At 46.7% G+C, this 20,012-nt stretch overlaps 1 protein-coding gene across 1 annotated transcript in view; it reads left to right on the top strand.

Annotated features, from left to right (window-relative positions):
- Positions 1 to 915: 915 nt before the first annotated feature.
- Positions 916 to 20,012, top strand: part of ST14 (ST14 transmembrane serine protease matriptase) — a 41,242-nt gene continuing 22,145 nt past the window's right edge. The window contains exon 1 of the mRNA XM_077756531.1: positions 916 to 1,020. Coding sequence (XP_077612657.1) covers positions 940 to 1,020 — 81 coding nt within the window. The 5' untranslated portion in view covers positions 916 to 939. The remainder of the gene's footprint in view (positions 1,021 to 20,012) is intronic.

Raw genomic sequence — 20,012 nt, 5'->3', positions numbered from 1 at the left:
GGGGGGGAGACACAGAATCTGAAGCAGCCTCCAGGCTCTGAGCTGTCAGCACAGAGTCTGCTGCAGGGCTCGAACTCACGGAGATCATGACCTGAGCTGAAGTCAGAGGCTTAATTGACCGAGCCACCCAAGTGCCCCCACCACCAGCAATTATTAATGCAGAACCCGGACTCCTTCATGATGTCAATACAAGGAAGGCAGATTTACCTATTTGAAGCCATAGGATGAAATGCATTGTCAAAAAAAAAACAAAAAACAGTGAACAGAAAAAAAGGGGTGAGGCTGAAGAGATTACTTTGGGAACCTTGACATTTAGGGGCCAGAAAGTAGGACCGGAATCCAGGGAAGGCGAGGATTTGAGGATGGGATCAATCAGTACCGGCTGCTGCCAACAGGTGCACGATGCTGGGAACAGGTAAGATGGCGTTCGGTGAAGCCGTTGGAGTCTCTGGTCACCCACCCAGGGAAAGCTGGACACGGGCCGCAGCAGGGGCCTCCCAGCAGCGGGAACGGGTAGCAACAAGCCACAGGGAGGGAGGCCAGTGTTGCAGNCCTAGCAAGGTGGAGAGAGATTGAAGACACAAGAGGAAGGGAAAGAAACAAGGGTTGGCATCTAGGAGGCGGATGGAAGGTTCGTCTCCGAGCGCAAAGGGCCCCCTCTAGGAGAGGAAGAGAGCGGGGTGGATTCACTTCTGTTGCTGTTCGGTACTCACAGAGGGCCCATTACGTGCGGGGCGCACAGTTCATGCTCATGGCCACCACCCGCAGGTCGCCGGGTTTTACTTGTCCCTCACCTTCCCGCCCGTAGCCTTGTGTTTCCCTTCGCCCCGAGGGGAGGGGGCAGCGCGGAGCTCTGCGCGGGGCGGGAGCCGGCGAGGGGGCGGCGGGGCCTGGGAAAGGTGCGGCGANCTCTGAGACCCGCGACCGACCGCCGGGACCATGAAGAGCAATCGGGCCCGCAAGGGCGAAAGGGGTTCCAAGGACCTCGGCGCAGGACTCAAGTACAACTCGCGGCCTCAGGTTGGCGAGGGGCGCGGCGGGCTTTGCGGGCGCCGTCGGGAAGCCACCCGTGTGGCCGGGAGCTGGGCGACCGAGCGGGCGCCGCGGGCCCCGGCGCTGCAACGCCGCGCTTTGTCTTGGCAAAGGGAACCGCTCCATTGCCCATTTGTGGCCCGGGCGCTGGCCGGCCCGACAGGTGGAATTTCCTGTTTGACGAGTGCCTGGAGGACCTTTGGTACCGGCCGAGCCGAGCGCCAGCCAGCCCAGGTGGAGGCGGCGACCCTCGGGTCCTTGGAGACGCCCAATCGCTCCTCCAGCTTTCCTGCCCACTCGGTCCTTTCCCTGACCCGAAAAAAGGGCTCCTTCTCGGTCCCTCCATTAACTCCGCACTCTTCGTGCACATCAGGAAAGAACCAGGGGCGGAGGCTCGGAGTGGGGTGATCTGGGCTGATCCAGGGGAGGTTTCCAGGGGGCTTTGAAGTCATTAGCCATCCTTGGGCTCTGCGGGAGTTTGTTGTTTTCCTTCCTGGTCAGAGGGCACTTTGCGACCTTTGCTGAGGGCAACTGGGAGACCAGAGCTCTGGTTGCCATAGAGCCTGGCGCTGAGGACCCCAGGGTTGGACTTGCCTGGCCTTCTCTAAGAGGGGATGGGGCCCTTTGGGAGGGCGATTTTGTGGGAAGGGATGTAAGAACATGTGTCTTGAGCCTTTCGGAAGATGCCCAACCAGGAAGCTCGTGTTTGGCAGACAAAATCATGAGAGACCTTAAACCTTGTTGTAAAGAGTTGGGGATGGGTTGCCGCTTTATTGATGGGCACACCTAGTGGCAGTGACCAGGCAGGACTAGCAGCCACGCCTCTGCCTCTGTCTAGCTGGGACCCCGGGTTTCCTTGAAATGCCAGCGAAGCCCAGCTTGGGACAGGCGCTGGATGGGTGCCGAGAGGCAGGGGCCGTCTTGTGAGGGAGTTTTCCCTGCAGACGAGCGGTAGCTTTGCACGGCAGGCGCTCACTTTTTCTCCTCTCCTGGTCCAGTAACATCTGCCGCCCCACGTTGCACCATTGCTCCACGTCAGGCCAGATTTTGTTGCTCTCTGAAATAAATTCCTTTTCTCCAAGTGGCATCTTAGGGAGTTTGCGGGAGACGGGATTTTGGGGCTGCTGTGGCTAACTGGACCACAGATGGCAGCTGGGCCTGGGCACTCTTGTTTTCTCCGCTTTTCACTTCCTGTGTGGAAGGAAGCATGGACAGGGACGGCCAGCCTGGAGGCCCGGGCCTCTGTTCCTACGGAGCCTCCGGGCTTGAGGCAGGTTCGCCCAGGTGTATGCCTTCTATTTTCCTTTCTGTAACTGCCGTGTTTACGAATCCTTGATAATTGCCTGTTGGGGCTCTAGACTTCTGTCTCCTCAGCAGAGGGCCTGCTGTTTGATATCTGTTATTTCATAAGGGCTAGNNNCACCCCCACTCTCCTACCTGAGCCACCACAGCCAGCTTTCTCTTGTCCCCAGCAAGCCCTTGCTCATTTTCTCATCTTCTGTGAAGCTCACGCATTCTCTGTTCCATTGGGTTCGCCCTTCCACCTCTGATTCTGTGATTTTTTCCTTCACGTGGATCACTGCCGAGCTCCATTGAACCACCTCTGTACCTACTTCCGGGCCGGGCACTAGGAGGGAGGGAGGGTTCTCAAAGACAAATAAGATATGATTCTTCCCCTAAGGAAATTACAGTCTTGAGAGCCATTGCTAAGAGATTTGTGCAAAACTTAGATGTGGTGCAGGGTGTCCTGAAGAAAGCAGCCTGCTGTGCCCAATGCTCATTTCCCTTTCTCCAGGAAGTCTTCAAATATTCCTTCCCATTCCGTGCCTTAGCAGAAATCTCCCTCCCTGGATCACCCTGCGGTGTTTGCAGTCAGGGTCTGCAGACTGTGCCTTGACCTGGTCCCTGACCAGGAGGTGCAGCTGCTGCCCCGCCCCACCCGGGGGTTTGCCCGTGTGTTGGTGGAGCCTGGCTGGGTCATGCTGAGCCCAACGGGGGTGGGGGTGGGGGTGGGGGGGCTTCTGTTTCTGGGTTCTATGTTCTGGCATTCTCATTCCTGAGTGGATGGAGAAAGGGTCTGTCTTAAAGTTCTTATAAATGGCTTCATCCTTCCCAGGGCTGATGCCTCTGGCCCCTGCCCTACCCCAGCCTGTTCCCAGTAAGCAGGAAGTGGCTGCCTCAGTGTTCCCTACTGGGGCCCTGATGTGCACATAGTGTTTGGGGATCGTGTGAACCCTCCCTCCATGAGAGCAGGTGTACAGATGTGGATTATTATGGCCACCAGTGAGAGAACTGGGAAGCCTGCCTCACTGAGTGGGCCCTTGTTGAATATTTGATGGGCCTATAAAAGTGCTTTGAGCTCTATTGGTTCCTTCTCAAGTCAAGATTGCCCTGCGTAGGATTCCGTATTCCCCCGGCTTATGGAGACCAGGATGGGGAAATCAGGTGTGGGGGCTCTTCCGAGTCATCTCTTTGGTAACTGGTCAAACATTCACTCATCCATGTACCAGATATTTATTAGATACCCACCTACTGAACATGTGCCAGGTACTGGACAGTGACACTTGAGAAAGACCCCAGTCCTCTAGTCTCTGCCTTTAAGGAGTACCCAGTATAGTGTGGAATACGGGAATTAAGTTCTATGTTGTATAATAAGTCTAGATTCCAGAGAAGCCCAGGGTGGGCAATTAGGAGGCAGCTAACCCAGGCTTGAAGGGTCAGGGTGGGGGAACTGGAGCCTGAGGCCACCTGTGAGTTCTGGACTGTCCACTGTGGAGCTAAGACCCGGTTCCTCCCCTTTCCTGACAGGTGATCTCAGAGGTGTTACCTAATCAGAGCCTCAGTTTCTGCGGCTATAAAATGGGGATGACATATGTGTTCCAGGTTTGTTGCAAGGATTAAAAGTGATACCTTACATGAAAGCCCTTTGTAAGTTGCAGCCTGGTGTACAGATGACACAGTTTGGATTTCTGAGTTGGAAATGGCCTGGAGACAAACAGGAAGGTGATGCAGCGGTAGGAGGCAAGTGCAGAGGCCAAGAACCCAGGTTGTCAGCGGGGCTCTGGCCTCCCAGAAGTGCTGGCTTGTCCTGCTGAACACAGGGAATCTCTTTGAGGAGAGTTGGGAAATGAGACTGCCCTTTATACAGCTTCTAGGAGAAAGAAAGCTTTTCTACGGAAGAGAAAGGTGGGCCTGTGACCTGTGACTGACTCCTCATCCCCATCTCCCTTCCTCCCTCCCATACAGAATGAAACTTGAAAAAACTTCCTTCTTTCTCGGTTCTCTTGAGCAGGCTGTCTGGGGTGTCTGGGGTCCCCATGTGCCATGACAGTGTGTGTAGTCGGCGAGGGCAGAGCAGGGGAGGTGGGCTGTTCTTCAGGTGGGGATTCACCTCCCAGGTGCTGTGAGTGAGCTACTCCAGGGCGCCTCCCTGCACCTCAGTCCTGGGAAGACCTGGACCTTCATGGCCTCGTTTAGGGGATAAGACAACTCTAGCTCGATAGCTGTCCTGTCTGAAGCCCAAGTTGTGTAAACCTGTGGGGACCGTCCATGGGTGCATCTGCCCAGAGCCGGCTGTTGGTGGTGACGCCGCCATGTCATCACAGCCTCCCCAACCTGGGCCTGTCATGCTGCGCCCCAGGGGGTGTGGCTGCCTGCACTGTGGCCGGTGGCCACTGTGGCGCTGGAGTTCCCTTGGTGTCACTTCCTTCTTGGGCCTCTGATTCTGATCAGACAGTTGCCTCATTTCTCTCCTAAGAGAGAAAGTCTGTTCTTAGAAGAAGAGAGTGTGAAGAGCCCCTCGGCCCAGAGCCTAAAGATGTTGCTTCTGACATTGTGCCTATGCTACTGGAGTGATGAGATCATTGTAGCATTTGTTGAGCATATACCGTGTATTCTGTCTCTCAGTATTATTATTACCCTTTTTTATAGGTGAGGAAAATGAAGCACAGAGAGGCTAAGCAACTTGCCTAAGGTCACAGAGTGAAACAGTAGTGGGACTGGAATTTGAAGCCAGGTAGCCTGGCTCTGCTATACTCTACTTGGACCATCAGAGTGTCAGACAGCTGTCAGTCTAGTGTGCTCAGGGTGGGATGGATTACTAAGGGTGAGAAGGAGTTTGGTTTGGATTAGAAACTGGATTTCTCTTCTTAGGATGTTTCTGAAGTGCTGGGGGCTTACCAAAATTATAGTGGCTGATTAGTAGATGGGAATGGGAACTTCTGGGCTTCTCCAAGAATTCTCTCTGGCTGGCAGTGGGGAGAAGGTACTTGGGGTTTGTTCAGAGTTCATGGACAGCAATTGCCTCTTTTTCTTTGTTAAGAAGTGTTCTAGACACAGGTCTCTACTAAAATCACCACTTGGAATCTCATGTTTTCTGAGTTTGCTTATTCTGTCCAGGCTTGGCAACAGAATCTTTAGAATTCTTGTGATAGGTGGGCAAACTAGTCTAAATCTTAGATCCCTGGTTTCTCTGAGATAATGAGGGTCGTGAAAAGGTAAAGAATAGGATCACAACCATTCCTACCCATCACTAAATATGTGTATTTCAGTTCATTATCTTTCTCTATCCACACAGCAACTCTGTGAAAAAAAAAATGCCCGGTGTAAAGCCAAGAATACTGAGGCTCAAAAGGTTTGCATAATAACCCAAAGGCAATTAGAGATAGAACAAGGGTTCAAACCTAGATCTGTGGGACTTCAAAGCCTAGATCTTAACCGCAAAGCCATTATACGGTTGTATTCCAAAGATGATGGTGATTGATGCATATCCCCAGCAAAATACTGGGACACGTCATTAAACAGAATGGTGAGCATCAGGCGCCAGCACAGATCCACGGAAACCTCTCACACCAAACTTGTCTGGTGTCCCCTTTTGATGAGGTTACTCATCTGGTAGACCAGGAGACTGGCTGGAGATGTGATTTCAATAAGGCTTGGAACAAAATGTAGCTTTATTTGTTACACACATGATTAAAAATCATAAAGGCGATTTCGGGATGAAAAAAGGACAGATTCACCTACCCAAGCCCACAAATGGGGTTGTTTACATTTTTCACGTTTCTTTCCATGCCTTACCTTACGCATATGTTTTATCTAGTTCCTTGTGGACATACAGTTTGTGTCCTCCTGAGGAACTGCTTTTATCTGCTTGGCGTGGCGGAGGCCTGAGGGCTGGTGGACAGTGGGGTCCGGTAGCTTGGTCGACTGTGCCTAAGAGGGTTCATTCATGGATCTGTGTCACTCACTGCAGCGGTCTGGGGGTTCCTCCTAACTCCCTCCTTGGTTCTGTGCTATTTCTTGTTTACTAACAACTCTGTTGAGGTCTGGAAGCATTTGCTTATCAGTTTTGTAAATGACACTCTCCTGGGAGGGGAAGGCCGATACCTCAGATGACTTAATTCTGAGTCAGAGGGACCTGGACAGTCTGCATGATGGGGTGCCAGGAACAGAATTATGTCCATCTGTGTTAGGAGCAAGTGCTGTACTTAGTGACAACCCTAACAATGGAAACAGAAACTACCTCCCTCCCATAGTTCAGACGTGAGGAGACTGAGGAGGAACAAGCAGGGCACCAAAATAGAACCAATCTTTTGAGTCAGTGGGAAGCTCAGTAAAACCCAGGCGTGTTCTGTGGCTCCCTAAAATATAAATTCCTCCTTCCCCATATTTTTATTTGGTTATACCTTTAAAAATTACTTTCTTAAATGGTTTTTTTCAACGTTTGTTTATTTTTGAGAGAAAGAGACAGAGTGTCAGTGGGAAAGAGGCTGAGAGAAAGGGAGACACAGAATCCGAAGCAGGCTCCAGGCTCTGAGCTGTTAGCGCAGATCCCTATGCGGGACTCGAACTCACAAGCTATTAGATCATGACCTGAGCTGAAGTCGGACACTCAACCGACTGAGCCATCCAGGTGCCCCATACCTTTTTAAATTGTTATTTAAAAAGCTAATATATACATATTTCAAGAATTGAAAAATGAGGGAAAGTACCTTAGAGAGGTATTTTAATACTTTGGTATTGCCTATGCATCTTTCTAAAAAAAAGTTGCTGTTTTCCTAAATACAAAAGTTAGGAAGGTGTTTTTTTTTTTTTTAATTTTTGTTTTTGTTTTAATCAAGCAATACCAAAATATGCAAAGTAGAAAATGAAAATCCTCTGAAATTCTTTCCCCTGGGTTTTATAACCCCTGTAAATAGTTTGGCTTATATTCTCTTATAGTCTTTTATGCATAGATTAATACTAATGTGGCTGTTAATAAATATCTGACACATATTCTCCCCAGAGTGGAATCATAATGTAATTCCGGTTCTTTAGCTAAAGCCATGGTTGTAATCAGTTAATGCACCAAACATCTATTAACCCATGTTGGGATTGTGGAGCAAGGCAGCCCCATTCCCCCATCCTTAAAGAGCAGGCGGTTGACCTTGAGATGGTGCAAGGCCAGGCCTGGAGGCTGCATGGGGTGCTGGCAAGCCTTGGGACTGGGTTTAGTCACCTGACTAAAACCAACCGAGGGGGAGAGGGGGAGAACCTCTCCTTGGGAGTCTCTCAGAGAGATACCTGAGTTGAATTTACAGGGATGGGAAGTACCTATGTACATTTTGACTTTTTTTTTTTTTCATATAACGTTGTATCTTAGAGGTTTTTCATGGTACTACCTACTCTTTGAAAATCCATTTTTCATTGCTGCATAAGCTTTCATTAAGTGAATGTATCATGTGTTTATTATTATTTGTATGTACGAATTGAACGCATTAATGGAAATAGAGCTGTCAGGATAAGGGAGGTCGCTGACAAACAGCCCCTGTGGAGACCATGCTGGTCCGCATTTGGATTACGCCGTTGCATTCTGGGCACCGCTGTCTTAATGGGGATATTGCGAAGTGTGAGGTTGAATGAGATAGCCAGAGGTTTAGAAGACACAATGTTCGAATAATTGAGTGGAACACGGTTCCCCAGATTAGGAGCAGACTCCAAGAACACCATTGCTGATTGGCGATTTGGATTATTTCTAGTATTTTTGAGTATTTTGGGAGCTGCCCTGAGCCCAGCTCTAGTGCAATGCTAATGTGTAGGGGTTATTGTGATGCTGATCACACCGGTGTGGTGGGAGCACTTCCTAAGGCTGGTACTAAAGGGTGGGAGATGGATTGATGTCTACAGTTTGGCCCAGCTCTAGGAATGTGATTCCAAGGACTCCGTTTCCCAAGTTTTCACCTCTTTCCTATCCTTCTGCTTATACCCCTGGAATTCTGGTTCCTGAGTGTGGATTAGGGCCTCCAGGTGCCTTCCCCTCGGGCTGTGCTTTCCTGTTTGCTTATCCAGGCCTTTCATCCACACTGATCCTTAGGTTTCTGGCTCTGTTAACATGACTGAGCAGACGCTTTGGGGGATCTAGTCAGTTCCAGGAAGCGGGTGAGCTTGGGCTTTCCCAGTAACTCCTGAAGATCCTCGCAGGGGTAATGGAAAAGCAGTCAAACAGACTGTTGTGCCTGCGTGCCATGGAATACTACTCAGCAATAAAAAGCACACGCTCTCGATGCATGCAGTGACTCAAATGCTTCTCCAGGGAAGGTTGCTGAGTGAAAGAAGCCAGCAGTCTTAAAAGATTATATACTGGGTGATTCATTTATATAACATTTTTGAAAGGACAATTTTAGAACAGGGATAGATCGGTGGGGAGGGGGCAGGGAGGGGGTGGGTATGGTTACAAAAGAGCAGCGGGAGGGATCTTTGTGTTGGAAACCGAACTGGCCATCATGTTGACTGTGCAGGTTGATATAGGTCCCTACGCCGCGCCGCAGGTGATCAGTTATGTGGAACTTAATATGCACACGAATGAGTAGTGAAATGAGAAATCTAGATCAGTTGTGGCATTATAATGGAATTTCACAAGATGTTACCATTGGGGGAAACTGAGCGAAGCGTACCCGGGGTCTCTCCACGTTACTTACAACTGCATGTGAGCCCAGTTATCTCCATAAAAAAGTGCAGTCAATGAAAAAGCACCAGCCTGTGAAATCAGCCTCGAAATCAGCTTGTTTCTCTTGTTTAGTTTCGGGTGTAATCTCGGGTTGTGCTGTTGCCATCGGCAGATGCATCTGCTCCCTGAATCCCGTGACTGGGGCCGGAAGAGGATCTCAGGAGAATAAGGATGGAGCCCCGGGGAAAATTCTGGAGGAACGAAGAGCCCAGGGAGGGGTGGGGGCTGCTGTTGGAGATCTTTCCCACGGTGATCTGGAAGCAGAGTTGGTATTTTCAGGTTGGAATTACAAAGATGTTGAGTCCTGGGGGGAATATGTACTTGAAAGCTAGGAGACAAAGAGCCTGGGAGAGTCGAAACTTAGGTGGGGCTGCCTGTAGCAGGTGGCCAGGCCAGGGCTGACCCCAGGGTGCTTGCGGGGCAGGGGGGTTGTGTGTGGCTGGAGGTAGTGCTGTCGGCAGAGCCCTGGGATGTGGACTGGGAGCATTCTCATGTGGATTCTCATGTGGATGGAGGTACATTGGGGATACAAGTCTGGAAACTGTCCTGGGCCCCGATACCTGGGAGATTAGCCCGACTTGCCCTGGGTAGGCTACCCAAGTGTGGCTATGGAAAGAGAAGTTTCTCAGTCAACCTACCAATCAAGTGCTACCTCTGGGCAGGTTCACAGAGAGGGTTGGAAAGAGAAGCAGAGTGAAGAAGACACTGGGTTACCCTGTTGCCCTAGGACTGCCTGGTCTGCTTAGCGTGGCAGTAGGGTATCATTGATGCCAAGTGGGTGGTGCAGGTCTTAAGGGCGGTGCTGTGAATTAAGGTGGTCCATGAAAGTTTCCTGGAGGGGCACAGCCTTGAGCTGCGTTCTGAAGGGCGGGTGGGTTTGGTAAGCGGTAAAGGAGAGCAGAGCAGTAAAGGTGACCTGAGTGTGCAGGATGAAAGTTGGAGGCCTCCTGGCTGGGGGCAAGGTCGGGACGGGGGAGGCAGCACCCCTAGATCAGTGTTGGAGGGGTAGGAATCCGTAGGCCGTGTCTGTCAAGCCCTCCTGCCTCTCGGGGCCCGGAAGCACATTGTGTCATAGGTAGAGTTTTATAGAATGTTCTTTAAGGCAGTTACTCTCTCAACTTCAGTGTGCTTGTCCGCCACTCTGTGCGAGAAGGGGTGATAGCTGATCCCCTGAGAGGCAGCAGATGTTCCTGAGAACACTGGCTCTGGAGCCTGGAATTCTGCCTGCCACTTTATAGCTATCTGGGGTTTTGATATGACCCTTCTTTATGCATGTCCTCATCTGGAAATGAAACCTAGTTACAGGCATCAGAGATAATCTGTATTAAAAATGCACAAAGGTGGGGCACCTGGGTGGCTCAGTCAGTTTAGCGTCTGACTTCGGCTCAGGTCATGATCTCACGGTTCGTGGGTTCGAGCCCCGCATCGGGCCCTGTGCTGACAGCTCAGAGCCTGGAGCCTGCTTCAGATTCTGTATCTCCCTCTCTCTGACCCTCCCCTGTTCATGCTGTCTCTCTCTCTCTCTCAGAAATAAATAAAACATAAAAAAAAATTTTTTTTAAATGCACAAAGGTGCACAGAAATCACGAATATGTTTCTGGTGGCCTCTCTGTCCCTCCCTGAGCTGTGAGGCAGGGAGACAATGGGGGTGAGAGCCCTGGGAACTGTCGGGGCATCCCCAGAGCCTCTGTGGGCTTTGGCCCCTTTCCGACAGCCACCCAGGAAGACTGTGGTTTGGAAACCTGTCCCAGTCCTTGAGAGCAGTGTTTCAAGGATAGTCTGGACACCCTCTGGGTCCTGAGGCTACTTCAGCCAGTCTGTTTATTGTTTCGTTATTTTGAGGTTCTGCAAAACATTGTATTTGAAATGGATTTTAACATTTTAAAACATGTTTTGGAAATGACCAGAAACATGGAGTATAGATGAGGCCTAGAATGTAAGAAGAAGGCAGACTCCATGGCTTTGGTAGGTGAGTTGCCTCTGGGCTGTGAGCAGGTGCAGAGGTCCCTGGGAGGGATTTCTTCTCTCCCCCAGGCCAGTCCCTGCCTTCCCCAGAAGAGGGGAAGGGAAGGGAAGGGAAGGGAGGGACAGGGCCCCAGTCAGGAGCAGGAGGCCCTCCTAGTGCTGTTGGTTAGAGGAGAGTGTCGAGAGGGCAGGGCACCTGGGCTACCTTTGAGGCTACACAGTAGACTTGTACTGTCCAGGCTTTTTGGATTCATTTTAATGCTTGAACTTGAACTCAGCTGTTCCACCATCTCAGAGGGAAGAATGGGCCTTGATCGCTTTAAGCAGGTAGCTGGACGGTGGGTGGAGAAATGAAAATTGTAGGTAGGCTTCTGTCATTAGCAGGGATCAGCTAATTATATTTTGTAACACCTCTACTTAGAAGGCTGTAAAGGGGAACTTTCTAGAGGGGGAAACTGAGGCACAGTGAGAAATATTTGCCCCAGTAGTCCAGGGTTCTCAGGCCTGACCCCTAACCTAGATGATACTCACCCAACCCCTCAGAAAGGAAAGAAGGAATTCGTATCTGGTGGTCCTGTCCCCAGTCTGTTTTCTGTGCCCTCACTGGATCCTGTCATAGACGTGTGTACTCCCAGGCCCACGGCTGTTGTCGGGGCAGGGTCCGGGGGTTGCAGGGAGCTGGGAAAGGGACGTGGCGTGGAATTGCAGTAGCTCGATACTGGCTGTTAGAGACCTACTGAGTTTCTGTGCTGACAGAGCGCCCACGGTGGCTGAGTCAGCCCCCTGGGGACTTTCCTTTCTGCTCTGACCAGGTGTGCGGAGTTGTGATTTACTTCCTTCAGTACAAATTGTTGGTGTGTGCCAGCTGTCTGCTCCTCTAGTTGGCTTGGGGGTCACAGACCCACAGGTTATTCTGGACCCACCTTAGGGCCCCGAAGCCCCACCCATTTCCCAGCAGCTGCTTCTGGTGGGGCAGCTGAAGACAGGGACAGGGTCAAAGGGCAAGGGAGTGAGGGTTGGGCACCAAAACAGTGGAAGGGTTTAGGGGGTCCACTGCCAGCTGGCCAGGCCTCGGCTGGGAGTGTGTGTCTTTGAGGAGCTCTGGTGGCAGTCTCGGGGACTTTGGGGTGATGCTTATATCCTATCATGGGAGGGTCTCAGGGCGAGAAGCAAAGTGCAACCCCGCACAGCAGGCTTCTTGCATCCAGGTGGTTGCTTAAAATAGGATGGGTGGAACTAAACCTAGCTGGATCCTCTCCCAGCAATGGGAAGTGGGCGAGCCAGGCTGGCAGCCTCTGGGAAATGGTAGTGGCGGTTCTCTGGCCGGCAGGTTAGTAAGATTAACTGGAGGGTCTCGTTAAACTTCCAGGTCCCAGGGCCCTGCCCCTGACATACAGTATCAGAATCTCCAGGGTGAGAAGCTTGGGAATCTAGATGCTGAGCAAGCATTGTGTTTGTTTTATCTTATTCTTTTATACTTTTTCACGACCTGACAAATCTGGGAAATCCTGGGGTGGTATGATCACGGGAACTGTAGCTTCTTGTGGGTTTCTTGAGACTCTGACTTCCGTGGGATCAATTACCCCAGGTTGGTGAGTGGGTGGAGGATTCCAATGTGGGCTTTCTTTCCCTTCTCATTGTCCCTTTAGTCATCCTGTGATAAACAAATCAGGTGGCTTCTCTGTGCTGGTCACCGTGCATGGCACATGAAGCCAGCCACCCTTGTCCTTATCTCGGGTTTAAGTCAAACGCCTGTGTCTCCAGCCAGAGAGGTCACCTCTCCCCCTTGATCTGGATCTTCAAGGGCAGAAGCAGGTTACCAGTTGTTGTGCGATGCCATCCCAAGGTTCTGAGTGCCTTCTTCAGTGTTCAGTTTCATTCCCTGCTTTCTCATCAGGTCACACCCTGCCATAGCCAGATGAGGAACAATCTTAAAAAAAAAAAAAAAAAGTCTGGCATGAAGATTGACTTTTTTCTCATCTGCTCTGATTAAAATCTTGTGTAGTTGTTTGGATAGTCAATAATATTTTGCTGTTTATAAATGTAAACACTTACCAGTTGCTTTTCTCTAGTGAAGACCACATTCTGAGCTACCAATGACAAATTCTGGCTTTGGGTTTGCTGGTCCTTGGAGTCAATGGAAGGGGTCTCTGGAGATTTGGAGTTGGTGACAAGTGACCCAGGTGAGGGTTTTTTTCAAGTGGAAGGAGTTTTTTGGTTGACTTGGACACCAAGTTTTGCTTGCTTACCAATTTCGCTTTCAGTTCTGGTGAGTTTTTTACTTGATGGTAACCCGGTGACCGCAAGAGTCTTTCAAATATCATTAAATAGTGTCTAGAAGTCATTGTTTTTGGACAGTCACTGGCCTTGGGGAGAATATGTATCACTGGACTTGTGTGCTTAAAACAACAGAAAGTAGATAGTCTCCAGGGCTTATACCGGAGATGTATGTAAGATCCTCCTGGATCTCTGGATTGTACTCCCTATCTCCCTCCAGGAAGTGGATAGGAGTGGTGATAATCTGATTTGTCCCTGCAACCTGTCCCCTGGGGTCTCTCCCTTCAGCCTTTCAGGGTTTTCATTGTGTGTGTGCCCCTTTATGTGCATCTGTCCTTGGAGAAGCCATCCTTGCGCCCTTGTCTGAGCTGGCTTTGAGCCATGCTGTGTTTCTAGGGACTCTGGTCACGGTCTAACTTGAGCTGGCTGGTGGGAAGTGGCTTCAGGAGTTACACGGCCTCTATCTCTGTTCATGATAAGCAAGCACCTGGCTTCACAGCCTTGAGTTTTTATGTGCACCTGCTCATGTGTTTACTTTTATGAAAGAGGAAGGAGAGGCAGAAGCAGGCACTGGCATATTTTGTCTTCCATTGGCTTTATGGTCCGCAGAGAGAGATTGTTATGTGCAGAGATGGTTGTGTAAGCAGTTAGGACCTGGTGGGTGGGAGCGCCTCCTCCTCTGGAGGCTCATGGAGCACGTGCTTGTCTGAAACCCCAGGTAGGCTTGGAAGGGTGTGGTTCTCCTCTTGGCTTTGCTGCTTTACTGACTTCACTGCCTTTGTGACTTTGGACAGGTCACTCCCTCTCTGTCAGCCTCAGTTTCCTTATCAGTAAAGTGACTGGGTTAGGCAAGTATGATCTTTAATATGCTTAAAAATGGAGCTGAGGGTAGGGTTATAAAAAGAAGCAGTCTAGTTACTGATTACACAGCATTTCTGGGCTGAAGGGAGCCCCAGAATTCCCATGCAGGGATAACCTGCCATTGAGCCCATTCCCATGCTGACATCCTTGTTCCGCAGCAAGGCTGGGGACGGCCCCTGGAGTCCACTGTCCATTACGCCAGCCACTTTCCCCTTCCCAAGGAGCTTGCTTTCCAGTTCCTGTACTACCTGCTCCTTGAGTTCCTGGAGCTGATCACATTAGGATGCAGAAAACCAGGATCAAATCTGGGTCTGCCGCCAAGTAGCTTTGTGACCTTGCAGTCATCACCTCTCCCTGCCTTATCTATAAAATGCGAGTGATGGCACCAGTCATGAATGATTGCTTGAGGCTCAATCCTACAATCCTGAGATCATGACCTGAGCCAAAATCGAGAGTCAGACGCTCAACTGACTGAGCCACCCTGTGCCCTGAAAATAAACTAAATAAGCGATATTTTGTTACATTTCATCTAACACATGTAAACATACACACACTCTATCCCGAGAATCTAGCTAAAACCTTACTACTTTTTCATTTTTAAACATGATTATTAGACAACCAAGGACCATGGGACATTTAATCTACATCTTGAAAGAGAAAGGCAAAGACAAAGTTCTGAATGTAAAAAAATCTAGTTAGTATCCTAAGAAAGAGCAAGAAGGTAGTGAATTCATAAAATAAGAAAAGCCTGCTCTAAAAAGTAACCATCATGAGTCTCCTAAGTGGCTCAGTTTGTTGAGTGTCTGACTCTTGATTTCGACTCTGGTCTTGATCCCACGGTCGTGGGATTGAGCCTTGCTTTGGATTCTTCACTGGGTGTGGAGCCTACTTGGAATTCTCTATCTCTTTCTCCCTCCCTCCCTCCCTCCCTCCCTCTCTCTCTCTCTCTCTCTGCTTGCACTCACTCTCTTAAAAAAATAAAAAAGTAACCATCAAAGAATAAAACATCACTCTTGGAAATGAAATACTGTATATGATTTTTGAAATAAAAGATTCACTGCCTTTATAATAAGGCTTGAGATCCAGTGACATTGGCCCTCCGGTTTTGTTCTTTTTATTTCAGAGTCTTTTGCATTTCTGTATGATTTTCAGAAGCAATTCATGAGTTTCTCCAAAAAGCCTACTGACATGTTGATCAAGATTATATTGAATCTCTAGACAAATTTGATGAATAGACAACTATATTAAGTCTTCCAATCCATGAACATGGGGTCTTGCTTGATTTATTTAAGTCTTTTAAAATTTCTCTCAGCAGTGTTTTGTATTTGTTACCATACAGGATTCTGTGTATCTCTTGTCAGATTCGCCCCCTAAGTATTTCATATTGTTGATGTTATTGTAAATGGCATGTAAGTTATTTTTTAAATTTCCAATTGGTAATTGATTATATATAGAAATACAATTGATTTCTATATATTAATCTTGTATCCTGCAACCTGGCTAAACTCACTTAGTATTTCAATAGCTTTTTTGACTTACAAAGCTACAGTAATGAAGACAGTATATTAGCATAAAGATAGACAAAGAGACCAATGGAACAGAATGGAGTCTGGAAATAGGCCCATAGATATGTGGACAACTGATTGAAAAAAAAAAATTTTTTTTTTAACTAAGCTCCATCCCCAGCATGGGGCTTGAACTCACGACCCCGAGATCAAGAGTTGTATGTTGCACCAAATGAGCCAACCAGGCACTTCTTGGACAACTGGTTTGGAAAAAGGTGAAAAGCCGGTTCAGTAGAAAAAGGATGGTCTGTGCAACAAATATAATTCCAATAGTGGAACAATTAAACAAAGAAAGAAAAAGAAAAAGAAAGAAAGAGAACTTTCATCTATACCTTGCACCATATAAAAGCATTTTTAAAAAATGTTTATTTATTTATTTTTGAGAGAGAGAGAGAGAGAGAGAAGCAGAGAAACAGGGAGACAGAGAATCCCAAACAGGCTCTGCGCTAACAGAACTCACAAAACATGAGGTTATGATGTGCGCCAAAATCAAGAGTTGGAGGCTTACCTGACTGAGCCACTCAGGTGCCCCCGTCTAAAAAAATCTGTTTTAGTTCAAAATGGATCAGAGGCCCAAATGTAAACTGTAAAACTCTTGGAAGAAACCATAGCAAAAACATAGGAGATCTTTGTTGTTTTGGGTCAGGCCAAGATTTCTTCCATACAACACCAAAGTCACAATCCATAAAAGAAAAGCGTGACAAATTGAACTTCACCAAGATGAAAAACTTCTGTTCTTCAAAACAACCTGTTAAGAGAGTGAAAATACAAGCCACAGATTAGGAAAAAATCTTTGCAAATTCTGTATTTGTTAAAAGACTTGTATCTAGAATATAAAGAACACTCAAAACTCAGTAATATGAAGATAAGAAAACCAATGTAAAAAAACTAGGGAAAAGATTTGAAAAGACACTTCACCATAGAAGATAAACAGATGGCAATTAAGCACATGAAAAGATTCAACATCATTGGTCATTAGGGAAAAGCAACTTAAGACCATATGAGATGCCACTATACATCTGTTAGAATGGCTAAACTGAAAAAGATTAACCATACCAAATGTTGGGTAGGTCATGGACAATGAAAGTCCTCATATATTGCTGATGGGAATGTAAAATGATACAGTCCCTTTGGGAAACAGTTTGGCAGCTTCTTAAAAAGTTAAAAGTACACCTGTCATACAAACCTGCTATTCCACTCATAGGTATCTATTCAAGGGAAATGAAAGCATATGCCAATACAAGGATTTGTACAGGCATGGGTATAGCTGCTTTATTTGTAATAGTCTCAAATCAGAAACAACCGAAATGTTCATCAACAGGTGAATAAGTAAGCAAACTGTTGTGTATTCATATAATGGGACATTTCTCAAGAATAGAAAAGAATGTACTATTAACATTAAAAATTTAATATCATGGATGAATCTCAAAATATTGTGTTGAGTAAAAGAAGCCAGACAATAAAGAGTACATGCTCTGTGATTCCATTTATATAAAGTTTTAGAAACAGCATACTAGTCTTTACTGATAGGAAGCAGGTAAGTGGTTGCTTGGGGACTGGAAAGGCAATCACGGAGGAATGGGAGGGAGGGAAGAGCCAAGAGGAAGCTTTTGAAGGTGACAGATGTGTTCATTTTCTCGATTGTTGTGATGGTTTCATAGGTGTTTATATATGCCGAAAATTGTACGCTTTAAATACATTTGTTTTATGTCAATTATATGCAAGTGAAGTTATTTTTAAAATTCCATAAAAGGTTCACAAGAGTAAGTTTTAAAAAATCCCAGAATAGAACCAAATAACAAAGAAATGTAAAATATGAGAGGGGGGGGATGTGCCATGTAGAGATGTAAAGGATCTCCTTTATCCTGTATTCTATCATGATATATTTAGTTGAGTATGCTTTTTCACTTCTCTTTCTTACCATTCAGTGAGCCCTTTGAATGTAAAGATATGTGCCTCTCTTTAGCTCTTGGAAATATTTTTACAGTCTTTGATAATGTCCTCTACCAAGTGCAAGAATTTGGCTCAGGCCAAATTAGAAATCCCCAGATCCCCGCTTCAGTCCCAAACAAAGATACCCCTGTCTCACGAGTCCTCCATAAGGGGTGGGAAATTGATTTCTTTAGACTTGAGAACACTAGGTGCAGAGGAAGGCTGTAGTGAGGAATGAAAAATAGCCAAAGATTTATTCTCTCACATGTTCCAGAATGCTAGTGGCTGGGTTTAAATCAGTGTATCCAAGAGGTTAGAAAATTATTCCCTGGAGCAACTAAACCATCCCATAGAAAAGATAAACACAGGGGCGCCTGGGTGGCTTAGTCACTTACGTGTCCGACTTTGGCTCAGGTCATGATCTCATGGTTCATGGGTTTGAGCCACGCGTCGGGCTCTGTGCTGACAGCTAGCTCAGAGTCTAGAGCCTGCTTCAGATTCTGTGTCTCTCTCTCTCTCCAACCCTCCCCTGCTCACGCTGTCTCTCTCTCTCAGAAATAAATCAAACATTAAAAAAAAATTTTTTTTTAAAAAGAAAAGATAAACATAGCCTAACAGTTGGGAGTGGCAGTAAAAAAAAAAATCTGGCTAGCCATTTAATTGAATTGTAGCCCACAGTGAAGCCACTTGTGGCAAACCATGCTTCCAAACTGCATTTAGGACCTCATTCCTAAATATGAATGAACAACCAATCATCTTAAAGCATTTGAGGAAAACCTTCAACATGAAAGAGAGAGTCAAAAAACAGGGAAAAGATGGGAAGATTTTGCATCCAAAATTCAGGGATCAAAAAAAAGAATTTTTGGAAATTAGTTAACAGCAGAAATGAAAAATTCAGTTAGAGAAGTTGCAAAACAATGAGATGTGGGTATCTGGCTGGCTTAATTGGTAGAGCATATGACTCTTGATCTCAGGGTCATGAGTTTGAGCCCCATGTTGGGTGTAGAGATTACTTTAAAAAAAAAAAAAACCCAATGAGATGGATAATAGCAGAAAAACTGTAAGTAGAAAATCAGTGTAATAGGAATTGCAGAAAGACCAGCAAAAAAGAAGGGGAAGACAGAGTTTAAGAAATAATACCTTGGAGATACTGTGGGTTCAGTTCCAGATCTCTGCAAAAAAACAGATATCACAATAAAGCAAGTTAAATGAATTTTTTGGTTTCTCTGTGCATATAAAAGTTATGTTTACACTGTATTGTAGTCTATTAAGTGTGAAATAGCATTATGTCTAAAAAACTATGTATAGGGTCATCTGGGTGGCTCAGTCAGTTAAGCATCTGACTGTTGATCTTGGCTCAGGTCATGATCTCACCGTTTCGTGGGTTTGAGCCCCACATATGGCTCTGTACTGACAAGCCTGGAGCCTACCTGAGATATTCTCTCTCCTCTCTCTCTGTTCCTCCCCAACTCATGCTGTGTCTTTCTCTCTCTCAAAAAATGAACAAACATTAAAAAAGTTAAAAACAATATAAGTACTTTAATTTAAAAATACTTTATTACTGGGGTGCATGAGTGACTTGATTAAGCATCTGACTCTTGATTCAGCTCAAGTCATGGTCCTACAATTCATGGGTTTGAGCCCTGTGTCAGGCTCTGCACTGACAGTGTGGAGCCTGATTGAATTCTCTCTCTCTCTCTCTCTCTGCCCCGCCTTGCTCATGCATGTGGTCTCTCTCTCTCACAGAATAAATAAATAAACCTAAAAAAATACTTTATTACTAAAAAATGTCAAACATCATCTGAGATTTCAGTCATAATCGCTGGTCACAGATCATCATAACAGATATAATAATAATGAAAAAGTTTGAAATATTTTGAGAATTAGCAAAATGTAGTACAGAGATGTGAAGTTAGCAAATGCTTTCGGAAAAATGGCACCGATAAATGTGGCATAAATGTGGCAACACGGGGTTGCCACAAACCTTCAATTTGTAAAAGATGCATTATCTGTTAAGTGAAGTAAAGAAAGCACAACAAGGTATGCCTGTAACAAGAAAGTTTCCCAGACTGAAAGATATGAATTTCCAAATTCAAAGAGCAGGTGGAAAGCTCAGCATACTGAAATCTAAAGACCCAATTCAAAGTAATCCTCAAAGCTTTTAGAGAAGGATAACAAATTGTGAATAAGAAATAATAGACATGTACTGTTATCTTATTTCTCTAAAGCAAAATTAGAAGCTGAAAGACAATGGAGCTTTCAGAATTTTAAGTGAAAATTATTTGAAACCTATAGTTCTGTATCCAGCTGAACTATCAACAAATATGAGTACAGAGTGAATATACTTCCAGAAAATGCAAAGTCTTAAAAAATTTTTCCCTCTTTGGAAGCTACTA

The sequence above is a fragment of the Crocuta crocuta genome, unplaced genomic scaffold, assembly GCF_008692635.1.
Source record: "Crocuta crocuta isolate KB4526 unplaced genomic scaffold, BGI_CrCroc_1.0 scaffold172, whole genome shotgun sequence".
In the NCBI taxonomy this organism is placed as follows: domain Eukaryota; kingdom Metazoa; phylum Chordata; class Mammalia; order Carnivora; family Hyaenidae; genus Crocuta; species Crocuta crocuta.
The sequence above is the reverse complement of the archived record's forward strand: the minus strand, read 5'-3'. Positions and strand labels throughout refer to the sequence as shown.